Below are 20,828 nucleotides of genomic sequence, written 5' to 3' on the forward strand. Positions count from 1 at the left end.
TGTAATGGGTGCAGCTTTCACAAAGAGGTTATTATCTAAGTGAGTCTCATTTTGGAAAGCTGCAAATTACCTTTCTCAGATTGCTGCAACCTTCTCCATTTACAGGAGACTTTCAAGTGGATCAGTCCATTTCCCTGCTTTCTACCAAAACAAATACAAGTTATTCAGGAGCCCCTATTTAGCTAGGAATTTCAAGAGGTAAAAGACATGTTTAGTTCATCTCCCCACTGATATACAAGCTAGTTTCCTGTTTTAACATTCAATGTTTTGTCCAGTCTCTTTTTAAAATGTGTCGGGTAACAGGCTCCTTCCACTTCTCCTGGGAGTCTAGCGGCACTCACTGTCAGGAAGCTTTCACTGATACTGAGTATCGGTTTTCCTCCAAGTCATCACTTCATTCTTAGTTGCATTCTAATCAACTGGGTTCAGTCATTCCTTCAGTTTTGGTGCTTAAGTCTTTCAAAATATTTTTACTGGAAAGTAATGTTCCTCTTACCTTAAGTCATAATTTGGCTGTGATAAAGATTGTTATCTCTGCTGCCCTCTCTCTTCAATCAGCTGTCCACTTTAATTAATATTTTTGGCTGTTTTCCTCAGAACTCCCTGCAGTCTTGTTACACATTACTACGTGCACAAGGCCTTACATTTTGGGCTGCTTCATCTCTCCAAACTGGGAAATGGGATACCATACACCTTGAAACATAAAATGCCTGTGTCTGTGTTTTGCTGGCCCCTAATGTAACACATTTCTAAAGCAGGTTTATACTTACCCACTGGGGCTCTCTGTGGAGAATATTCTCCCTTTTCTCAAAACCTATTATCTCAGAGAACTGTTTATTTTATAATATAATGAGATCCACCTCTTCTGAAAATGAAGATGAGTAAGTAGAATATTCTACCCTTTTCTCATGTTCCTACAGGCTAACACTTTAACAGGGTTTTGCACATAGTTTTCCTTCCTTTCATGTGTTTCAATATTTTTCAGTACATAAAATGTTTAACCAGAGCAGGGGGAATCATACAAACCACTACTGAATTACGATGCACCAAAGCAGAAAGGCAGAAGCAGCAAGATGTATCTCTGGTATCAAAGTTAAAAGACACATTTTTTGTCACAGTTTTCAGTTCCACAGTGCTATTCTAGCAGATTTCATACCACCAGCAGCACTTAGTGTAATAATTAGCAGGAATTTAATGAAAAAGAGTTCAGAAAGTGCAGAATATACGTACCGTCGTAGCAAGGGTAATTTAAATAGCCCTGCCACTTGGTGAGAAGCCAAATCCCAAGATGCATCTTTTTACCCATTACAAATCTGATTCCCAAAGCAATAATGGCAACCTGTCTAAACTTGTAAAATTTAACTTTTCACACTTTCCTCCTTTTCTGACACTCCCAAGAAGCTTATAACACCTGAAAACTTTATTCCACCATATGCTTCACTTGATTCCTAAATTATTCTTCAATTCTCTTGCTCATCCTTCAAACAGAACCTCAGCCAACAAAGGATGCATCACGAACATAACGGGTTTAGGCCAAAAGGACTCATACAAGTTGTGACAGATTCACTTCTCTGAACATTAATCCACTTTAATCCAACTGGATCACATTCCAAACTAATACAAAAATCCTTGAGGCTTTGACAGCACCAGCACTGTTAATATTTAAAGGCTAACAAGTTCAGTAGAACCTGTACTACTCATATCTACATTGAGAGCTTTGACTGAGATTCTGTAAAATGAGTTAATGAATATGAAGTAAAGACCACACACTGATAGGACTCTGTTTTTCTTTCAATAGGATGTAGAGCACCAAAGTTTTGCATCAGAATGCAAGTGCTGTAAGATTATCAGGCTTCAATAATCCAGTGATTTCAAGGATATCAACGTAAGAGCAAAATACAAGAAGATTTAAAATGTGCAATTTTGATACAACTTCCACACTTCTGAAGAACTAAATTATCTCTAAATCTCTAAATGCCTCACACAGGCACCTCAAATGAATAGTTAGGGTGGGAGATGACAATCTCTAAGACCCAAGAGAACACGGTAAAGGTGCTGAGAGCTATAAAGGAACTATTAAGTGTACCATCTTGCTGTTCCTCTCTTCTTTTAAAGATGCAAGAGCACTTGCAGCCGTTAAGCCTTTTCTCCTTCTCAGTATTTAACATCCAAGCGTAACCCTCAAAGAGGATCTTACAGAGCAATGAGATTTTTAAAAAGCTAATGAAAAACTGAAGGACACCAAAACAAGATTAGTTTTTAAGAAAAGATACCCAACAAATACAATTTAATCATATATAAAAAATATAACAAGGTCTTCTTCAAAGGCCTGAAGAAAGTACTGATGCTAATTCATACACATGACATTTGTATCCAATTCAATAAACTAATGTTGTGACTGAGGCACCCTGCACTCAAATGCAACAGAAAACCAAGGTCTTGACCTGCTGCAGTCTTGAAAGATAATAGGCCGATATCAATCTGTGTTCAGGATGACTGTATCCTGGCCATTTCCCTTAGCTTCAAATTTTCATGTGCAAGGGCATGCTAATTCACTCTAAGCCCTGCACAGTATAGTACAGTACAGGAAAACAGTTTATTCCAGAAGATGCTGCAGTGACAGAAATAATAAAAATAAAATTAAAAAAAAAAAAACAAAGGACCTTGGGATCAAAGGCATGATGTAATATGTGAGACCATGAACATTCCACATTTTCTGCTCCATCTCATCCATACAAAAACTATTTGGGATTCTGTAATAATATAAGCAGCCGCTTCATTTAAATTAATTTATTTTGAGAATATCCCTTTTAATCCTGCATGCGATTTTAAGCACAAAAATTGGATTTTATCACAGCCTCCTTTGTAAAACTTAATTGTGTATGTTTGGTAATGTGGCTGTTTCAACAATTCCTCATTGGAAATCCCACAATTGTGAAACCTTGGCAACACTGTCAGTCAGTGACCTACACAAAGTTCAATAGAAAAATTTTACTGAATATCCTCTGTTTAATGTAAACAAGGCAGGAGGCAAAACAAGGAGTATATTTTTTATATAGTTAAACTATTTTACAGGGCACAGAAGGTACTGAGGATTATGGTATGAAAACCCTGTATGATATGCAATACCAGATACAGTTTTTCATAAAACCCAAAGTCTATTACATATTCCATAGATTTTTACCTAGCACTTCAGTTTTAGCAAGACAACCAGTGCTAATAAAATGGTATCTGTGATTTCATATTGCAAGTTATGGTAAGAAATTACCATGCATTTACAAAGCCATTCCATGACTACTTGTGCCCTGTAAAATCAAGTGTGACAAACTTTACACTACTCATAGTGTAAGCAAGCTCGGGATTCTGGTCCTTATACATATTTACACAGGTGATGTACAACCAGACTCAAGCTGTGTATCAAATCACAGCTTTTATATTGCACAAATACATAAGAAGAACATTACATAGACAGGATCTGAATACTAGGAATATTACAGTCGTAAGAGAAACTGACTACGGACAAGCTTGTTCTACCAGAGCTAGCACACTGCTTATTACAAAATGTTCTCTATCAGACTCTAAATCAAATACATACAATACATGGAATAAAAGTAAAAATGCGTCTATTTACACACACGTGCATGAGGGTTAAAACGCAGTTTGGATCTGCTTTTTGAAACCAAAAATTATTCTAGTATTTCCTCTCACGTATTTCAATCCAATACTAGTGGCCATACTTTCAAAAGTTATAAGCACTTGCATTTCCCACTGACATCTGGAGGATCTGCACATGCTGTGAACTTCAGGCCGTATATTTCTCAGGTGTCCACCTGTGGGTAATAAATAACCACATACAAACACAAACACACAGAAACAAAATGGACACCTCAATGACATGCATAGATTAGAAAGGTGAAAACATGGACCTGAACTAACTTTTTACCTTTTTTCAAAAAAAGTGCACGAGAAACATCACAAAACAAAATTAAATGAGTTCCATCTCTTAAGGAACATTAAATCACCTTTACAAAAAAACAAAAGGTCATTGTTATCGGGTATGGTAATTAAGGGTTTGTATGCAGCACTCACATAAGCAGTTTGGGCAAAAGAGAATTTAAGCATTGTTTCTCTTGCTATCAATCAGGATAGATCCATATCTTATAAATTTATCAGCCGAATAACATTTGGTTTGCAAGACATCCCCAATGTTTCTGGAAACTGAACGAGTATATCCTGAATTTAAGCGTGCTTATAATTACATCTACTTATCTTTTCATGGGCAAGCTTTAATGGATTGTGCTTGCACCTTGGTAGACTGTTCTACATTAAAATGCCACAGACGCTGCAGCTTGTCCTTCCGGAAAAGTGACTGATACAATTCCTTGCAGTGTACTGAGCTCAAACTCAGGTATCAATGACAATGTCAACAACAAAAAAAAATGGGTGAAGTTAACGACTTCATTTGAGATTGGTCACCCCTTGAATGGCTTTATAAATTGCTATATTACTCGGAATGCTCTTGTGTGAAAGATTTGTTTAACATTTCTTTCCCTTTCATTTATAGCAGTATTATCACTTCCAATTTCCACTGAAATTGGGACATCAGAAATATTCTAGAACACAGATTTTTAAAAATAAATAAATAATGAAAATAACAATTCTGAGAAAAAAGTAATTAAGCTCAAGCAAAAACAACAAAGACCCAAACTCAGCAAAGCATCAGCATTTGTGCTTCACAGCTTAGCTTCATCCATCTAAGTGACTGTGATTTAGGAAGCTTCTTGAAATTAAGCTTATGTTTAACTGCTTTGCTGAATTTGGACCTAAGTTATCAAACATATGTACTAAACATAACTCTGCACAGACATTTACATGTTCCGAACCATGTGTCAGATACGTTATATTAATGAAGCTTCTAAAATGGACTGACTGCAGTACAAATGACTCTAAAAATTATTTGCTGCTCTCAAGGCTTATTTCTAAAGAAAAAAAATGAAAACGGTGTCATTCTTTAAACTTTATCCTACCATGTTACTATGACCAGGAAATATTATAGGGCTAAATTCAGGAAAAAAGGAGGTGGGGAAGTAAACAATGCTTTTGTGTGCCAGATAAATCAAACAGTATAAACAGAAGTTACTCCCAGTACAGGGAGCCATTTAATATAGGTTTTACCTGCAAAAATATTTCCTCTCTTCCAGAACTGCTCTCAGCTAGCCTTCCTTCCCAGCCTTACCTGTACTGGAAGCTTTTACAGCAGGACCCTCTTCACTGTTGTGACAGGAATAAATTTAGACCATTAACCGTGCCACTGCTCTAATTAACCTGCTAACTTAAAAGGCCTCCTCTCAACATCCAGAATCCATAAATGTAAGAAAAAGGTCTCAAAGTCATGGATTCGGGGCAGAATCCGATTCCAGGTACAATCATGTACCTACAGAGGAATTCTAGTGACTGAGTAAATTAGTCCATATTTGCATATGAGTAATCACATCTGAAATGGACACTAGCTGCGCAAACAGGACATTAGGAAAGACAAACAAAGAAACACAATGTAAACATGAAGAACTAAACTCTACTTTGCCTGCCTATGCTTTAACATCTCTAAGAGACTAAAGAGGTACTACAGTGCTGTGCAGATAGCAGGGCAGGTCTCTCATTAAAACCACTAAGCGTGATTTGAAGGTTAAAGCACAGCCTCCTGAACCTGCTAGTGCATACGCAGCAGTGAGCAGCAAGTACTATCCGAAGTGCAGGCTGCCACCATCCTGGAGAAGTATAAACTAAGCGTGCTCAAGTCCAAATGGTACTCAGCTTGCGATGCCTGGCCTGGCAGACAGTACCCATGTTGAAAAAGACTCTCTAAGATACACCCCTGCATCGCAGTGCTATGAAAAAGAGCATAAATTTTGGTCCTACATATGGTATCATCACTTTAACTGAACTGGCATCAGTCAGTTTTTTGCTGGGCACTACTGCTAGGCAAGTTAGTTAGATAAGCAATAAAAACCTTTCTAAAAGTGACAGAACGTTTATGCTGAAAAATTTCAAGGCACAAAAGAGTCTTAAACCAACTTAGCTATTTAAAAGGAGTTAAAAATACTGTTTCAGCAACAACTACTGATGACCTATAGTTAACTTCCCTGTAAAGATGCCATGAGTCAAGCAACTAAAATTGACATGCAGAAACCTAAACCAAATCTTGTTACACAGGTGACCTGAAGACAGATCATTTGGAAAGACAGGGACAAACATGCTAGAAACATGTATACTTCAGAAATACTTTTATGGATGCAATGCTGAATCGTGGTTAATTCCATTAGTATTGATCTTATACTGATGTAGCTCCTGGAGTAATCCACTGGGGAATCAAGCTCAGAGTTCTCTTCACGATTTACCAAAATAAAGACGAACCCTCAAGAATATATCTCATGGTATATGGAACGGTGGATCTTTTCAACCTCGCTTCATTTTTAGTAATATCCACTGCAAATACGGTTATGATTTCCTCTTATATTTCCAATTGAAAAGAAAAAGAGTTAAGACATAAAAATGTTACAAAATTAACTTGCCATTTTGTAAGTAATAAGGTCACAAAAAGCAAATTGGTGCAAGTGAGCCCAAGAACATAGGAAAGACCTAACTCCCTAAACATTGTCATTACAACAGAATGATAACGAAGGTCTGATGTCTGTGGTTCTTCATACAGTTTTTGCAGCTCTTCAAACAATGGCTAGAAATGCTATGTATTGGTTTCTCCTGAAATCCCTTCAGTTGTATTCTAGGTCCACTTGAATCTCTCTCTCGCGCAAGGTGGCCAACACCCACAACTGGTGAAAGTAACCTGTCTTCCAATTCTGCCCAATATCAGTTGACACTTTGCCATGAGGTGCCACCTCTTTTTATCTGGGTTTTGTCAACAGTCTTTTTGAGTGAAACAGGCTAGGTGATTTTACAGCCTCGCCACTCAAAGCTGCTTATGGTGTAGATGAGGCATGGTACTTCACAAACGCAATCGCTGCCAACTCTTTGCAGAATTCTTCCAGCACAATCACGCCCTCTAGCAACGTCATGTGGTCAATGCTGAGAAAGGGGAAAATAATTCAGCAGAAAAATCAGAACTGGCACACACAAAGAGCAGCAGTGTGTCTTGGAGAGCATGCAATGTATTTACTCACATGGGCCCTTCAGGCTCCAAGCCCAGCAGGCGTTTTCTGACCAGCAGAAGTTTGGGAGTGAAATCTGGGATGCGCTGGATTCTAACCATGAGGTCCCCAACAACCTGTAAAGCACAGTGCCATCAACGCCCAAAGTAACAGCTTTGCAGAGTGGCTAGCAGCAAGGATTAAACGAGAGCCTTCAATGCCTGAGCTACAGACTCATTTCACAATTCTCATGGACTCTTAAAACAATATGCAGACTAGTCACTATGCAGCAAAGAAGAGTACGAGGTCATAAGCACTAAAAATATTAACAGGTGCCAAAGATGTGGGCACAGAAAGTAAAGTTACAAAGGGATAGGAAATCTTAAGCCTTACTTGCTGCTGCCACAAATGGGTATTACTCACTTACTTTAATGATGCCAGTGATTAATCTGCCTCAGTAAATGTTAATGCAGGCACTTTGACCAGGAAACTCGTGGGTTTAGGAAAGCACAAAGGGAGAAAGTTAAGACTATAGTTTGAAATGGAGGAGGCTACTGAGAAAAAGGGAGCTAGACCCTCTGTTAGCAATGGGCAAGTTAGCACCAATAATAGGCTCCTGACCAACTTAATAACAGCTGGTGCGTGGGGTAGGCAAGGGATCTCTGACTGAGAAGAATCATGCAGCCAGCCAGCATTTGTAGGATAAAGGTCTCACAGGAAGAGATGATCAGAAAGGGAAAGGAAAGGGACTTTTGATAAGTCTAGGATTTTATTACTGAGCAGAATCTACAGCAGGACATTCGAGAACAGCCTTCATCAGAAAGGAGAGAGCCTGGGCAGAGGCACTGCGTCCAAGCACACTGTATTCAGGAGCACCATTTGCTTTTTTTGTGAATCAAAAGCCATCTCCTTCCCATCCAGGCGCAAACCTGAACTCTGCCTGCACTTATGGCATTATGTGACATTGCCTGCAAATGACAACAACGTGACCAAGTCAGATTTAAAGTAACATAATTGCCAGTGGGGATATTTTACATCTACACAATGAAACTAAGCAAATATGGTAGGGGAAACAATTTTGAAGACAGGTACAAAGGAAATAAATGCTGGGAAAAGTATTTTCCAAGTTTGTTTCTGTTAGGAAAGCCATAGTTACGATTTTCAAATCAAAAATATAAGAACCTATTTTTAGTAATAAGTCATTTGCCAACTTCATTACATTACAATATTCATTACAAAGTTACTAAATTTATCACTGCTGTATAGCCATATGTAAATATTAACTGTGTGTTTACTCACCCTGACAATAACAGAGAAGAGAGATCTACAGCCAGAGGCTAGGTTTACATAAGGATCCAAAAGATATTCATGTATGTGAGGATGGGGAAACAAGGAGAGTTTGGACAACACTGACGTAACTTGTAAATTTACATCATAGGGCTGCAAAAACAAACAAAACAAACAAAAAACTACAGTGTTTAGCTATTTTCATGCTGGCTTCTTTTTATCTAGCAAGTGCTTATTTAACTACTAGAACCTTACATACTAGGCTATGATTATATAAAGATAAAAAACTAGATTAGAAGACAGGCCCCAAACCTGTGTTTTCCGCAATAGCAGTGAAGAAAATGACATGGCAGTTAGGTATTAAATATTATTATCTGTATAATTGCTACAACCACATGAAATCCCAGAGGTTTCCAAGCAGGGCTATTGCACAGATGCATTTTAAGTAATGCTTTTGTAAACTTCTAGTTTGTTGTGGGATAAGTCCTTTTGCTATAAAATAGTTATTCAGCTCAGTAGCAAAACAAACAGCATAGGATCAGCCTAGATTAAACATCTGTTTGCTTCCCCTGGATATCTGCAAACTATATGAGCTCAGGAAACTGAGAGAGACAAATCCATGTTTGCAGCTAATACGGTATATGTCTTACTTTCAGTTTGCTTGGAAAGAATCATTGCAGAAGGCCTGGTCATCTTGTGGCAGCACGCAGTACTGCCATGGGAGATGAGACAGTCCTGCGCTGGGAATGCAGCATGAAATATTCTGAGCTTCTTCTCTACCTCCTTTCCTCAGATCAGCTAAACGCAAGAGGCATTTAAAGTAAAGTATTTTCATCATAGCTTCTTTATGTTTCAAGTCTTTTTTCAGCTTTGATTTTCTCATCAGGATCACAGTGGAAACAAACTGACATTTTAGTTCAGCTAAAAATCTCCCGACTAGTGGAATTTCATGTATTCAGAACAGACAACGCTGACAAGACACGGACAGACATTCCCTTGTTATATGGCTATGCCAGTCTCTTAGATGATATACTGGATTTGAACAGCCTTGAAACAAGTCACTTCATCTTCGTGCCTCATCTACTGTCTCTCAGAAATTAATTTTATGATACTGACTTCTCCTGTAAGGTTTTCTGATATCTACTGATAAAAACGGCTAAATAACAACTCGCTATTTAGCAATGTTTAAAGCATCAGAAAGGGAATTAATAATGTACTTTTTTTTTTTTTTTTTTTTTTACCTGATCAAGAATCCTGCCCATTCTTTCAAACAGGACCTTCAAGAAGTGTCCTTCAAAAAACGATGCTTCTAAATTGCACTTTTCCAAAGATCTGGGAGATCCAGGCCACTCCCATCGTAAGCAGATGGCACAATAATCCCGGAACTAGAAAAAAGCAGGCAGGAAAACAGACTCAAACAATTTCATGAAAAATATTTATTGGGGGCAGAAAAAAAGATACCAACCTCCAAGGAAACCCTTTAATTTTAACAGCCTCCAGTCCTTAAGACTATAAACTGTAGCTATCTGAGTACTCGAAGCTCAAAAAGGACAGTCATTCCAAAATAATCATCATCAGTTTCTATGCAGGCACTTCATTTTCTTTTTGACATTCATGCTATTAAGGGAGTTTCAGAAACACAATGAGTGCAGAACAGAGCTCCCAAAAAGCAACTGGGACCCAGACACAAAGCAAAGCCAGCATTATACACATTCTGATAAGAATTCTTCTAAAGCAGGAATTGAATTCACATATGATAATGTTGTAAATAAGTTACCACGTTTTTACCATACAGCATGCAGCTTATCTACCCAACCCAATTCCTCCTGAATTCCCAGGATAGGGAAGGCACGTGTATGCGCAGGTGATAAAAAGCGTACTTCAGGGCTTCCCTCTTCCCTCTCCTTGGTTCTGATCACCCAGAAAATACTCAGTCTTTCTCAATAGGCTGTCAGCTTCTGCCTCCGGTTTGCTTTGGGCTGCCTGATGTCTCACTTTCAAGGAATTATATCTTGAAAGGATCACAGGTTATAGGAGTGAAAATATGGAATGCAGGGGTAAACCATAGCAAAAGAGAGGTGAAACAAGCTCAGGAACTCTTTCCTGCATGCAGCTTACCTACCTGTGCAGGATTCTAGGAATAGAAATATGGAAGTAGAATAGCTATTTGGATGTAATAACAGCAATAGGCAGGGCTATTCTTAGGGGAGAAATATTTTAAGAGTAGCCATATCATTGTCAGGAAGTGACAGAAACCAATTCTGTTCTCTAATAACTCCCAGAATACTCTTTTCCCTAAGGCATGAAAGAAATACCAAGATGATATGTAATTTCTGGCATCCAAGAATAGAACACAGGGGAATTTTACATGAACCTTTGTTTCCTTATTCTCTACTTTCTATTCCCTCTCTTTATAGGACAGACTACAGGTAAAACAACACAACGAATGCAGAAATCCAGGCTTCCTATTTCAAACTGCTCACATCATAATTCAGAGATGATGGAATTTTTCAAGTGCCTACTAAATATAGTTCTCTCAGTTATTCTACTGCTTTGCATATTTTTTTTTCTATTGTGGAAGATTCATAGGGCCTCATTAAGAAAGCTGCAAATAAACAGTGATTGTCCTCTGACCAAGGAGACTCGAGATGACACTTGTAAAAGCAAAACCTGCGTTTATTTCAAAATAGTAAACCACAAAGCTTTCTCACCAGAATCCTCAACTTCAAACCTGAATGCCTTAGGCTGCATATTCCCTGTGATGAGCCTTTATTTTTAAAGTCCCAGATTGCATAACTCCTATGCAGCATTTTAATTTCCCTTTAGTCCTTTCAAACAGCTTGGCAGGCAATTCTCCAAGAGAACGCAGATAAATGAAAAAACAAATTAAGAACCTATCTGCAGCTCAGGTTTTCTCTCAGTGTATTTGTTATGTGAATGTTAATGCGTTTAATGTCATTCATTATTCCTGCTAGAATAATAGAAGGTGGATTCACCCTCAAAAATCTCCGAAGGTAAGATTTCATTAGAAAATAAAAACTGAGTTTTCCCATCTGCCATTACCAAATGATACATGTAGTAGGACTACTTATAGAACCATGTGTACGTTCTCATAAGCATTTCAAGTTCTCAGGGACTGATTAAAGAAGACTTCAGTGACTTACTTGTCTGTGGGCATCTCTGAGGTAAGTGTCATAACCTGTACCCTCCACGTGGTATGAGGACTTAGCTTCATCAGGTACAAGACAGAGAAAACTAAAAAGAGACAGAAGTACATTAATGTTTAACTACCATCCATGGAGCATCAGGTCCATACTTCTTCATCACCTGTAATAGTGGACACAGTACTGAATCAGATGCCCAATTAATCCAGACATTTTACTGTAACTTCATGTGAAGAACAGAGAATACAAACTCTACTTACGCAAGTCTGTTCTAACTACTGTTTGTAATAACAACATATATACTTCAGAATTTGTGTATCGGGCGCTGGGGTAAAAAAAGTCAGTACGGCTAGCAGTTTCTGAAAACGAGCAGACAAAATGAAGATGGAAAGGAATAGCCATGACCAGTATGGACATTTACTAAAAGTCAGACTCCATCTTACCAGACCAGATGGAAAGTTCACTGGAGAATAAATGAGTCAGAAGAAAAGGAGAATCACAATTAAAATTCTTCCTAACCTATTGCAAAGGCATTTTTATTTGCCATCGTTTGCTGTAGCAATAAACACGCAAGAGCATACAGGAATAGCTGCCCCAATTACAAATATGATTGCCTTTATCAGGTATGTAGTGCAAATATGTATGTCCTTATTACTTGTCACTGATATCTGGCCTAAGGAACACCTCTGGAAATTCTAAATTCTATTAGAGAGGAACTGCCTTTAAAAAAAAACTTAGAAAATGAAAATTTCTGAACAGCAAAAACCCATTCAGCTTTTGGATCCTCTTTCCAAAGTTCAGTTTTCTCCACACACCAAGAACTGCTGAGGCTCCTGAAAGATCTGTATACATAGTCAGAAATACGGAGTAGTTGAGTTTTCTTATTGCAGTTCACATTATCTGAAAAAAATAAATTTGCAAAACACTGCAAATCATAAAAAAAACTTCTGTTCCCCGATGGAGATTATACGGGGTACATTGTGGAGATCACCTTTGCTCCAAACCAAGTCCACCATAAACGACACACAGCAGTACTGGGGGAAGAGGACAAGAAACAACTATTCAGTTCTACGCTGACGGTCCTTGGGCTGCTTGCTTCCCTTGGCTAACACCTTTGATTATTTCTGCTTAAATAGGTAGGTCAGCACTGAAATACCCGTGCTGCTTTGCTAACACGAATTAACCGAGCAAACAGCAACTGCCCTCATATTAGTAGCTAAGAAAATTACCATCACTAAGTTGCTTAGAGCAGAGCCTGTCCTCTTTGTGGTATCCAATTTGCAGTACGTCTAACATGCACAAAGGTACGTTACAGGTGACTTGTTTCTGGGAATAGATGATTATCTCTAGCCTGGCAATTATTTTGTTTTATATATGTGTTTAAGGAACCCTGGGAAACTAGTAGTTTTCCCCCCTCCATGAAACCTTTCTGGCAACATTCCCCAGACATCTCCAGGAAGGTCAAGCCCCTTATAAGACTAGTTTAAACTCAGCAAATTTTTTTGAGAAAAGAATGTTTTATACGCAATTAGGCTTTTATCTGGAAGTCTGAGTAACAGATTGGAATATTCGCTGTAAAGTTTTTCTATTTTTCTGGTTTCTGTTCAATTCTTTTTACTTATTGTAAGCTCTAATCCTTCAGGAGTAGCTTTCTGGTAAAACATCACATAATTCTTTTTCCGTGGAGTCATTTTGCCAGCTGGCACAGAACCACAGACCTACGCCCATTACAGAGTTCATTTAGTTTGCACAGTGTGTGCAGACACCCACACATTCAGGGATTTCTTTAAGGATTTGTTTCAACTCACCTATTTACAATTTTATGAACTTCAGTTTTCCCATCATTTTTCGGATGTTCTGGACTGACAGGTGGAGAAGCACTGAGCCACTCTTGAGTTGACAGCGTGTTATCTGGAGACAGATCAGTAAATAATGGATCTTCCTCTAGGTCTCTGTGAGATTATAATAGACACAAACATAAAAATTCACAGAATGTTATGGAAGGCAGGGAACTTTCTGGATCAGAAGATATACTTTCTATTTTTCTTCTCTGAAAAATTAGCATGTTTTTCAGAACACACTAATATGTGCATCTTTTTACCTAATATGCAGAAATGCCAACCTTTACAAATACCTGGCAAGCTTTGTTTTATTTTTGAAGAAAATTCATAACCTGCTGATCTGAACAAAAGAGCTGGACATTTCTGACTGCTACAAAATCACTGCGCTAAATCACTTAAATTTTTTAGCCAAGTTTTCCACATGAGAGAGACTTCTACTCAGGGAAATCATTAGACTATTTTAGATGACTCAGAAATATCTTAATTGAGATGCCTAAAATAGCTGGTGTAACTAGTCCTTACACCTCTGTTCAGTAAAAAAAAAAAGGAGTTGTAATAGTAGGTAGGGTATTTCAAAGAATTTTATATAAAGTGTCTTAGAAATGTTCTTCCATCAAAAAATATGATTCAAAAACATTAATGTAAGCAAGATACCTAAGTGATTGACTTTAAGAACAATCTCACTGAAATCAATACAAATATGCACAGACTCAAGCTATATAGATGCCTAAGTAAATTACTATATCAAGACCTTAGAATGCCTATTTAGAAAAGAAGTTTTGGTTAATTTCAGCTCTTGCTACTGTTCTAACAATTTTCATAAATTGCTGATGGCAAACCTTGTGCATCACTTCATATATATGCACGTTACGTTTATAGATTAACAAACAAAACACTTAATGATGTGCTGTGCTCACTTTTCCTTCAATTAATGAAGGAAAAGACTTGTTTTGTTTTACAAATAAGAATCCAAGTTAGCTGTTGTGAAAACTTTTCTTAAAAAAAAAAACTTACACTGCTCCTGCAATCTGTCCATTCTCTACCACATCTTTATCTTCCTGACAGAAAGGCTTGTATTCCATATAGTTTCTTTCTTCTAAATTTCTCAGAACCAAATTATAAAGAATATGCTCATTGGGTTTTTGCAAAAGGTGCTCAAACATTCTTAAAGTCATTATACTGATCTGCAAAATAAAAAGTTAAAATTCAATGAACTCATGCACAGTTGCTATGCTTATGCTATTTGTCTTATAGCCGTGTTTGTACAACCTAGAACATTGTACAACCTAGAACATATTTATTTATATTATGGTAGGAACCAAAATTCCCAGGCAGAATTAGAAAATCATTATGCCAAGCGTGGTATATAAATATGGCACAAAATGCACTTGAAAACCAGTATGTGCATATATTTTTTTTCCTATAACATCATACAGTACAGCTCTATAATACAAAAACTCTTCTCAAACCTGTCAAAATAACAATACAAAGAACATCCAAAGAACTTACAACTTAGCCTTCCGTATTACAATCGGATCCATGTTGGAAAATGGTTATTACCGTGCAAGCCAGATATACAGTAGGACTTAAAGGTAGTAAATAAATATCCAGAATAAAAAAGAGTAATACTGGCATGTCATGGCCAGAACTAGAGGCTTTTTTACATGGAGACACTATGTAGGCTTTTAAAAAGGGACTGACTTTAAGCAACAGAGAGGCTGTCTTTAGAGATGGCTTTAGAGCGCTCAGCTTTGCAAAGATCAGCTAATTTATACAGTTATCTGAATCTGAAAGGGTAGGCAGGTAAGTAGATTGAAAAAAATGAGTATATCAAAGCATAGATCCGTATTTCAGGTAGGCTTGGGGATTTTTTGAGCAAGTAAAGAGTGGAGGCTGTTTCATGGAAAGACCAGCTACACAAACAGCTTTCTGGAAGGGGTTTCACTGAAGTCAATTATTTTAATAAGGTTTATGCTGTGTAAAATGCTTAAAGTTACTACATCATCTTTTAATTGGCACTGTGTATACTCTCTGGCCAAACCTGCTTTGTGTAATTGAAAAAAAAAAAAAAAAAAAAAAAGAAAAGTAGTTTTAAACTACCCCTTAGGTGGTAACATGACAAAACTGACATAAGGAAAATAACAGCGATGCAACATATAAAAAACGGCCAATTAAAATGCAATTACACAAACAGAGTCTGCCACGTTTTACAGAAAAACAAGCCCAAATATACATACATATGGAGCAAGTAAATTTATCAAAGAATCTTTATTGCTAGAAAAAAATGTACTGGTTGGATAAAGCAGTTCGATCTTCACATTCTAAGAGGTATTTGCAGGACTGGCGGTCATAACTCTTTTCCTTGGTTAAAACGAAAAGTTAGCTGACACAAAAACAAAATGACCTCACAGTGGTGTTTTTATAGACCCTGAGCAAGAAGAAACTGCCCAGTAGACATCCCACCATTATCATTTCTCACCTCGTCAGAAATATGATCACAGTGCTCGATTAACCTATGTCGCAACGGATGTCTGTTGATGTCTGTCAAAGTTTCTGGCTCTCTGTGTTCTCCAAGTATAAAATAAACCATTTCCTGCAGAAGGACATCTGAAGTCACTTGACGAACAATGCGATGCAATAGTGCCGTTGATGTGAGGATTCCAATCTCTGAGCTGAATGATAAATTTAACGTTAGATAGGTACTGGATTTCAGCTGAAAAATATCGACCTGACTCAGATTCTCTTCTGCTGCTGTTTCCTGTAGAAGGATGCTACTCACGTTTGCATCAGCTGGGGTTCCATAACATCAACAAAAAATCGATCCCGCACAGCTTTTGCCATAGCAACAGCAGCAGTCTGAAAACAAAAATACAGAATGGGGTCTCACACTGAAAAGCTAAGAAACTACTTGAACTATTTATTTTCTGAATACGTTTGTATCATCTACAAACACTTCAAACCTTTTGTGCTTCTTTGATGAGTTGATCACAGTAGTCAAACCATGAAAGAAATGAGATTAGGGCTCTTTTCCCTGGAAAAGCAGATGCATCTTCTTTGTGGCTGTAGGAATCCAGACTGGAGAATGTAGGGAAAAATACTTATTTAGTCTTTTTAAGAATATCTGAAGAACGCTGGACACTCTTCTTATTGAACTTAACAGCATAATTAATGATCTGCTCACAATGAAGTGACCATTAGAATAGCTTTTCTACACAAAAAGGTTTTCAATGGCATGTTAAAGGATACGTAGTATGTCCAGCAGAAAAATTCTGTGTGGAGATACTTAGTTTAAGTGTTTCTTCACTCAGAAGGGAGTACTGATCATCTAGTTTATTCTCTCAGGGAATACAGACCACAGAAACTGAATCAATAACTCCTGTAGTCAGAGAACCATAAAATGAATTGTTTTTCTCTACTCTGTAAGTGACCTCAATCAAGACCACCGAAATCACACAGCATATTCCTGAACTAGACTGCACCTTTCAAAAAAACCATGCATCTCTATTTGAAAGCTCTATAGAATGACAAATTCACCACTTTCTTTGCTAAACTGGCCCAATAATTATTTACCACGCTATTACAGGTTGTACCTTTTTTCTTCTAACTCCAGCCACCAGAAATTAATATACTCTTTTTGCAAATACCTGCTCTTTGTCTAAGTATACTAACAGATCACGATCAATTCAAAATAATGAAGGCAGAGCGAGGAACAGTATTTAAATGTATTGAGTATCTAACACACAAGCAGGTAGGATGACAGGCATATTATCTTTTGCTTTGTGCTGATGAGCTATGCAATAATTCTTTCCTTCTTCTTCACTGCAAAAATGTCGCAGCAACAGCCTGCTCTCAAATACACCCTTCCTGCCCTCTCTAGCAGCTTAGAGGTCTGTGCTCACTGTGTACAGTGAAAGGTTTATGCATATAGTTCCGATATTCTAGACATCCAAATAGGAAAATAATCTGTATCTGATACTACTGCTATATCGGAACAAATTGCTAATATAATTCAATGGAAAATCTTGCTTCCTGAGGAATCTCTGCAGGGGACTGGCAGTCAAACCTGACTTAATGTCAAAAATAATGACTACATTGGATGTCTGAAGTCTTACCACTCTATTGCAGTCAGTATCCAAACTCTGCTCTTGAAACTTTAGTATGGGAACGTAAATATCTTTTACATCTTATGTAGCTACAGAAAATGAGTTTAGAGGAGGGGTGTAAAATTACCTCAGGTATTAAATACAAAAGTAAAATTCTTACCCCCAGTTAATTGCCTCCACCGTTTCAATGTCTAAAGGATCCAGTGACTGAGGCAGGGCTTTGTAGAGGGTGGCCAGCCTGTCTGTCAACAGCTCACATAAACAAGTGCTTTGAGTCAGGCACTTGGCAGCTGCTGGCTCTGGCAAACTCACCAAGAGCATGAGGCCTTCACAGGCCTTCACTGCTATCCGGCCATCCTGGCAGAAGGGCATGGAAAAATTAATCAGAAGGTGAATGAAGCTCACTTAAAATAAAGAAGCAAATATCTCCCAAACTAAACCTCTCCCATCCCCCTCAGTGAATGAATACATTTCCTTTTGCTTCTTTTTCAGCCATTAAAAGTTATTTCTTCTGAATTTGAATGGTACAAAATAAAGAACCTCATCTGAATCCATGTCATATATCAAGAAAGTAACTGCAACCTTAAGGCTTACGGCCCTAGTGCTGTAGGTCAGATGAAGACCAAGACATTAGCCAATGTAAATTATCACTTAACAATTGCAACGTACATAGATATATAAAGCGCTTTGCTCTCAACAGTGCTGTCAAAATTACAGGCTTATCCAACTCTCCTTTAAGTTTTTGGAGTATGAATTCCGGAGTGGAGCTGGGTGAGACATATAGCAGTTGTTCTGAAAAGAAATCAAATTCCTGGACGTACTCCAGTGCTTTTATACAAAAAAAAAAAAAAGTGGGTCTGGTTAAGTCAATACTACAGCAAGTAGCTTTTTAAAAATGCTCCTGTGATATATTTCACTTGAAGACTATCCTATTCAACTTGTTTGTGAAGCATGCAGCATCCCACACAAACTGCTCAAAAAGAACTTTACATTACCAACAATAAAATTAATATTCATTTTCTAAAAGCATACTTTAATTTTAATCTGAACTTGCAAAGAAAACTACCAATTTACAAAAAACACCTGCGAAACAAATCTGCATCTTATTTTTTATAGTTAAAATACAATGTGTACATACATGTATAGTCCCTGCCTCTCCCTGCTTCACATAATATCCACTATATCACATTAAAGAGAATAACAATAAAAAAACCAAACTCACTGGACTTTTAGTGAGATTTAGCAGAGAATTCACTAAATTATAGTCTTGATTTGGACGAACGGTTGAGGACTCAGATGATGATGTGACATTTAGTTCATCCAGACTGAAAGACAGATCGTCCGCCTGTTGAGGGAGGTCATCTTCTTTCTCCATTTGCTCTGCTCCAGCAGAAGCAGGTATTTCTTCGGGTTGAATGGGCTGTCCTGTGTCTGTTGTCAAAGAATCTTGGCCTTTTAGCATGTCTTCTGTGATTACACTTGCTGATCCTTTGGAAGCCATCGCTTTTAACTTATTCTGAAAAGCATTTTGTTGGAATTACGCTGTTGCAATTAATTCATTCTAAGGCAGAAATGTACTAAAAGGAGATTTGGTACATTGACATTTGAAGCAGCTCTCTACAAGGCTGAATGCAGTAACTATGTAGAAAGTAACGGGCTGCAAGAGCATGGGAGGTTTTAAGCTTAGTACATTTCTTAATCTGTTCAAATTTTTCTTAAACCCTACGCCATTTTGGTTCAAGGCTGAATTCACCATTCACAAAGAGATGGTATCCTTTTATCTCCACCAATGGAGGCACGTATTCACTTGATTTGCCTAGTATTTGATATGAATTTTTCATTTTCCCTACGAGGGCACCTTTTGACCCTAGCACACACAACAGAAAAATATCACTTTACCTAGAAAGGCCTCAAATGCTTTTAATCTCTGAAACACTATTTCCAGTCAAAGTCATACAATGAAATTCATTCTTAACTTCTGAAGATTTTACCTTCAAAGGGAAGGGGGAAAAAAGCATCTTTTATGACAGCAGGATAACTCTCAAATTGTGTTTCTTTATAAAGAAAAAAAAATCAGTAGATTTAACGGACAGAAGACTATTCTAAGCACTGGGTACTGTAACAGATCATGGAGAACCTTTCAGAAGCTGCAAAGCATCTCTGCTTAACCTGAAAGAAAGCAACCCATTTGTCTTTCTATAAGATAAATCTGACTCCCGCACATAAAGAGACATTTAGATTCATGCTCTGCAAGACCACAGTGAAACTCACAGCAAGGCAAGAATTCTCTGTTCTTCTGGCATAAGCGCAGGTGAATAATAGTGTATTAGAATCATAAATTAGATTTCAGCATAAGACTCATTTTTTAAGTAAGTACAGCAGCGAGTTTATAAATCCAAAGGGTTTCCCTCCTCTATGATAACACCACAATTGTTACAAATATATATCTCAAGCATTAACTATTTAAAAGAGGAACCATTTGGGGTTAACAGTGTTTAGTACATACAGACCAGCAGGGATTAACTACATGACAGTCTCGAGCAGCAAACTGATGCACGTTCTCTGTGGAGAATCTGTTCTGAATGTCGCGATACACTCGCATAACAACATGCCTTGAGAGGCAGCCCAGTGGCAAGAGCAAGCTATAAAATAAGTGCAATTTTTGACTAGAGTAGAAGAATCACTCCTTCAACGTATACCTTTTCCTCCTATATATTTTATCAATATATGAGAATAGCTGGATCAGAACTGTAACATTCACGATGGCTATGGTGCATCTAAAGGCTGTGCTACCTCCCTGTAGTTTATCCTATTTTTCATTTATACCAAAGTGTAATCAAAAAGGCAAAAAACGACTCAAATACTTGGTTTGCCCTAGCTGCTATGGCTAGAACTGCGTTTTCAATCACCAAAGATAAAAGCTACTTTTTGCAAAAATTACATATGATTCTGTAAAACATTCATTTTACCTTGCACCAACTTACTACCTCATGCATGGACTCTCCTATCATTTGAAAGGTCATAGTTTACACTTTAGCTATACCTAACAGTATAAATCCCCCTTTAAATTTGACCACAGCTCATTACTCTTGCATTGGCAGGTGACACAAAGCAGTCTGTACACTGAACAACACGTATGCAGAGCTTTTCATGTATTTAAGCTTCCTGTTGATTAATCATGCAGTTCTGCAGCTTAGCTGCTCACCTGCCTCCTGTAAAGGTGCAAGACAGGATCCTGAATGATCTGACAGAAAAGGTTACATGAAATATATATTCAGTGTTTTCTAG

At 37.6% G+C, this 20,828-nt stretch overlaps 1 protein-coding gene across 2 annotated transcripts in view; it reads right to left on the minus strand.

Annotated features, from left to right (window-relative positions):
• Positions 1 to 2,775: 2,775 nt before the first annotated feature.
• FHIP2A (FHF complex subunit HOOK interacting protein 2A) overlaps positions 2,776 to 20,828 on the minus strand; it is a 33,910-nt gene continuing 15,857 nt past the window's right edge. For both annotated transcript variants that reach the window (XM_068951637.1, XM_068951636.1), the window contains exons 6-17: positions 18,763 to 19,056; positions 17,701 to 17,897; positions 16,398 to 16,512; positions 16,217 to 16,293; positions 15,917 to 16,109; positions 14,452 to 14,621; positions 13,405 to 13,548; positions 11,597 to 11,687; positions 9,674 to 9,817; positions 8,445 to 8,585; positions 7,179 to 7,282; positions 2,776 to 7,083 (exon numbers count right to left, since the gene is read on the minus strand). In XM_068951637.1, coding sequence (XP_068807738.1) covers positions 6,978 to 7,083; positions 7,179 to 7,282; positions 8,445 to 8,585; positions 9,674 to 9,817; positions 11,597 to 11,687; positions 13,405 to 13,548; positions 14,452 to 14,621; positions 15,917 to 16,109; positions 16,217 to 16,293; positions 16,398 to 16,512; positions 17,701 to 17,897; positions 18,763 to 19,056 — 1,776 coding nt within the window. In that variant the 3' untranslated portion in view covers positions 2,776 to 6,977. The remainder of the gene's footprint in view (positions 7,084 to 7,178; positions 7,283 to 8,444; positions 8,586 to 9,673; positions 9,818 to 11,596; positions 11,688 to 13,404; positions 13,549 to 14,451; positions 14,622 to 15,916; positions 16,110 to 16,216; positions 16,294 to 16,397; positions 16,513 to 17,700; positions 17,898 to 18,762; positions 19,057 to 20,828) is intronic.

This window comes from Struthio camelus, chromosome 7, assembly GCF_040807025.1.
Source record: "Struthio camelus isolate bStrCam1 chromosome 7, bStrCam1.hap1, whole genome shotgun sequence".
NCBI classification, from domain to species: domain Eukaryota; kingdom Metazoa; phylum Chordata; class Aves; order Struthioniformes; family Struthionidae; genus Struthio; species Struthio camelus.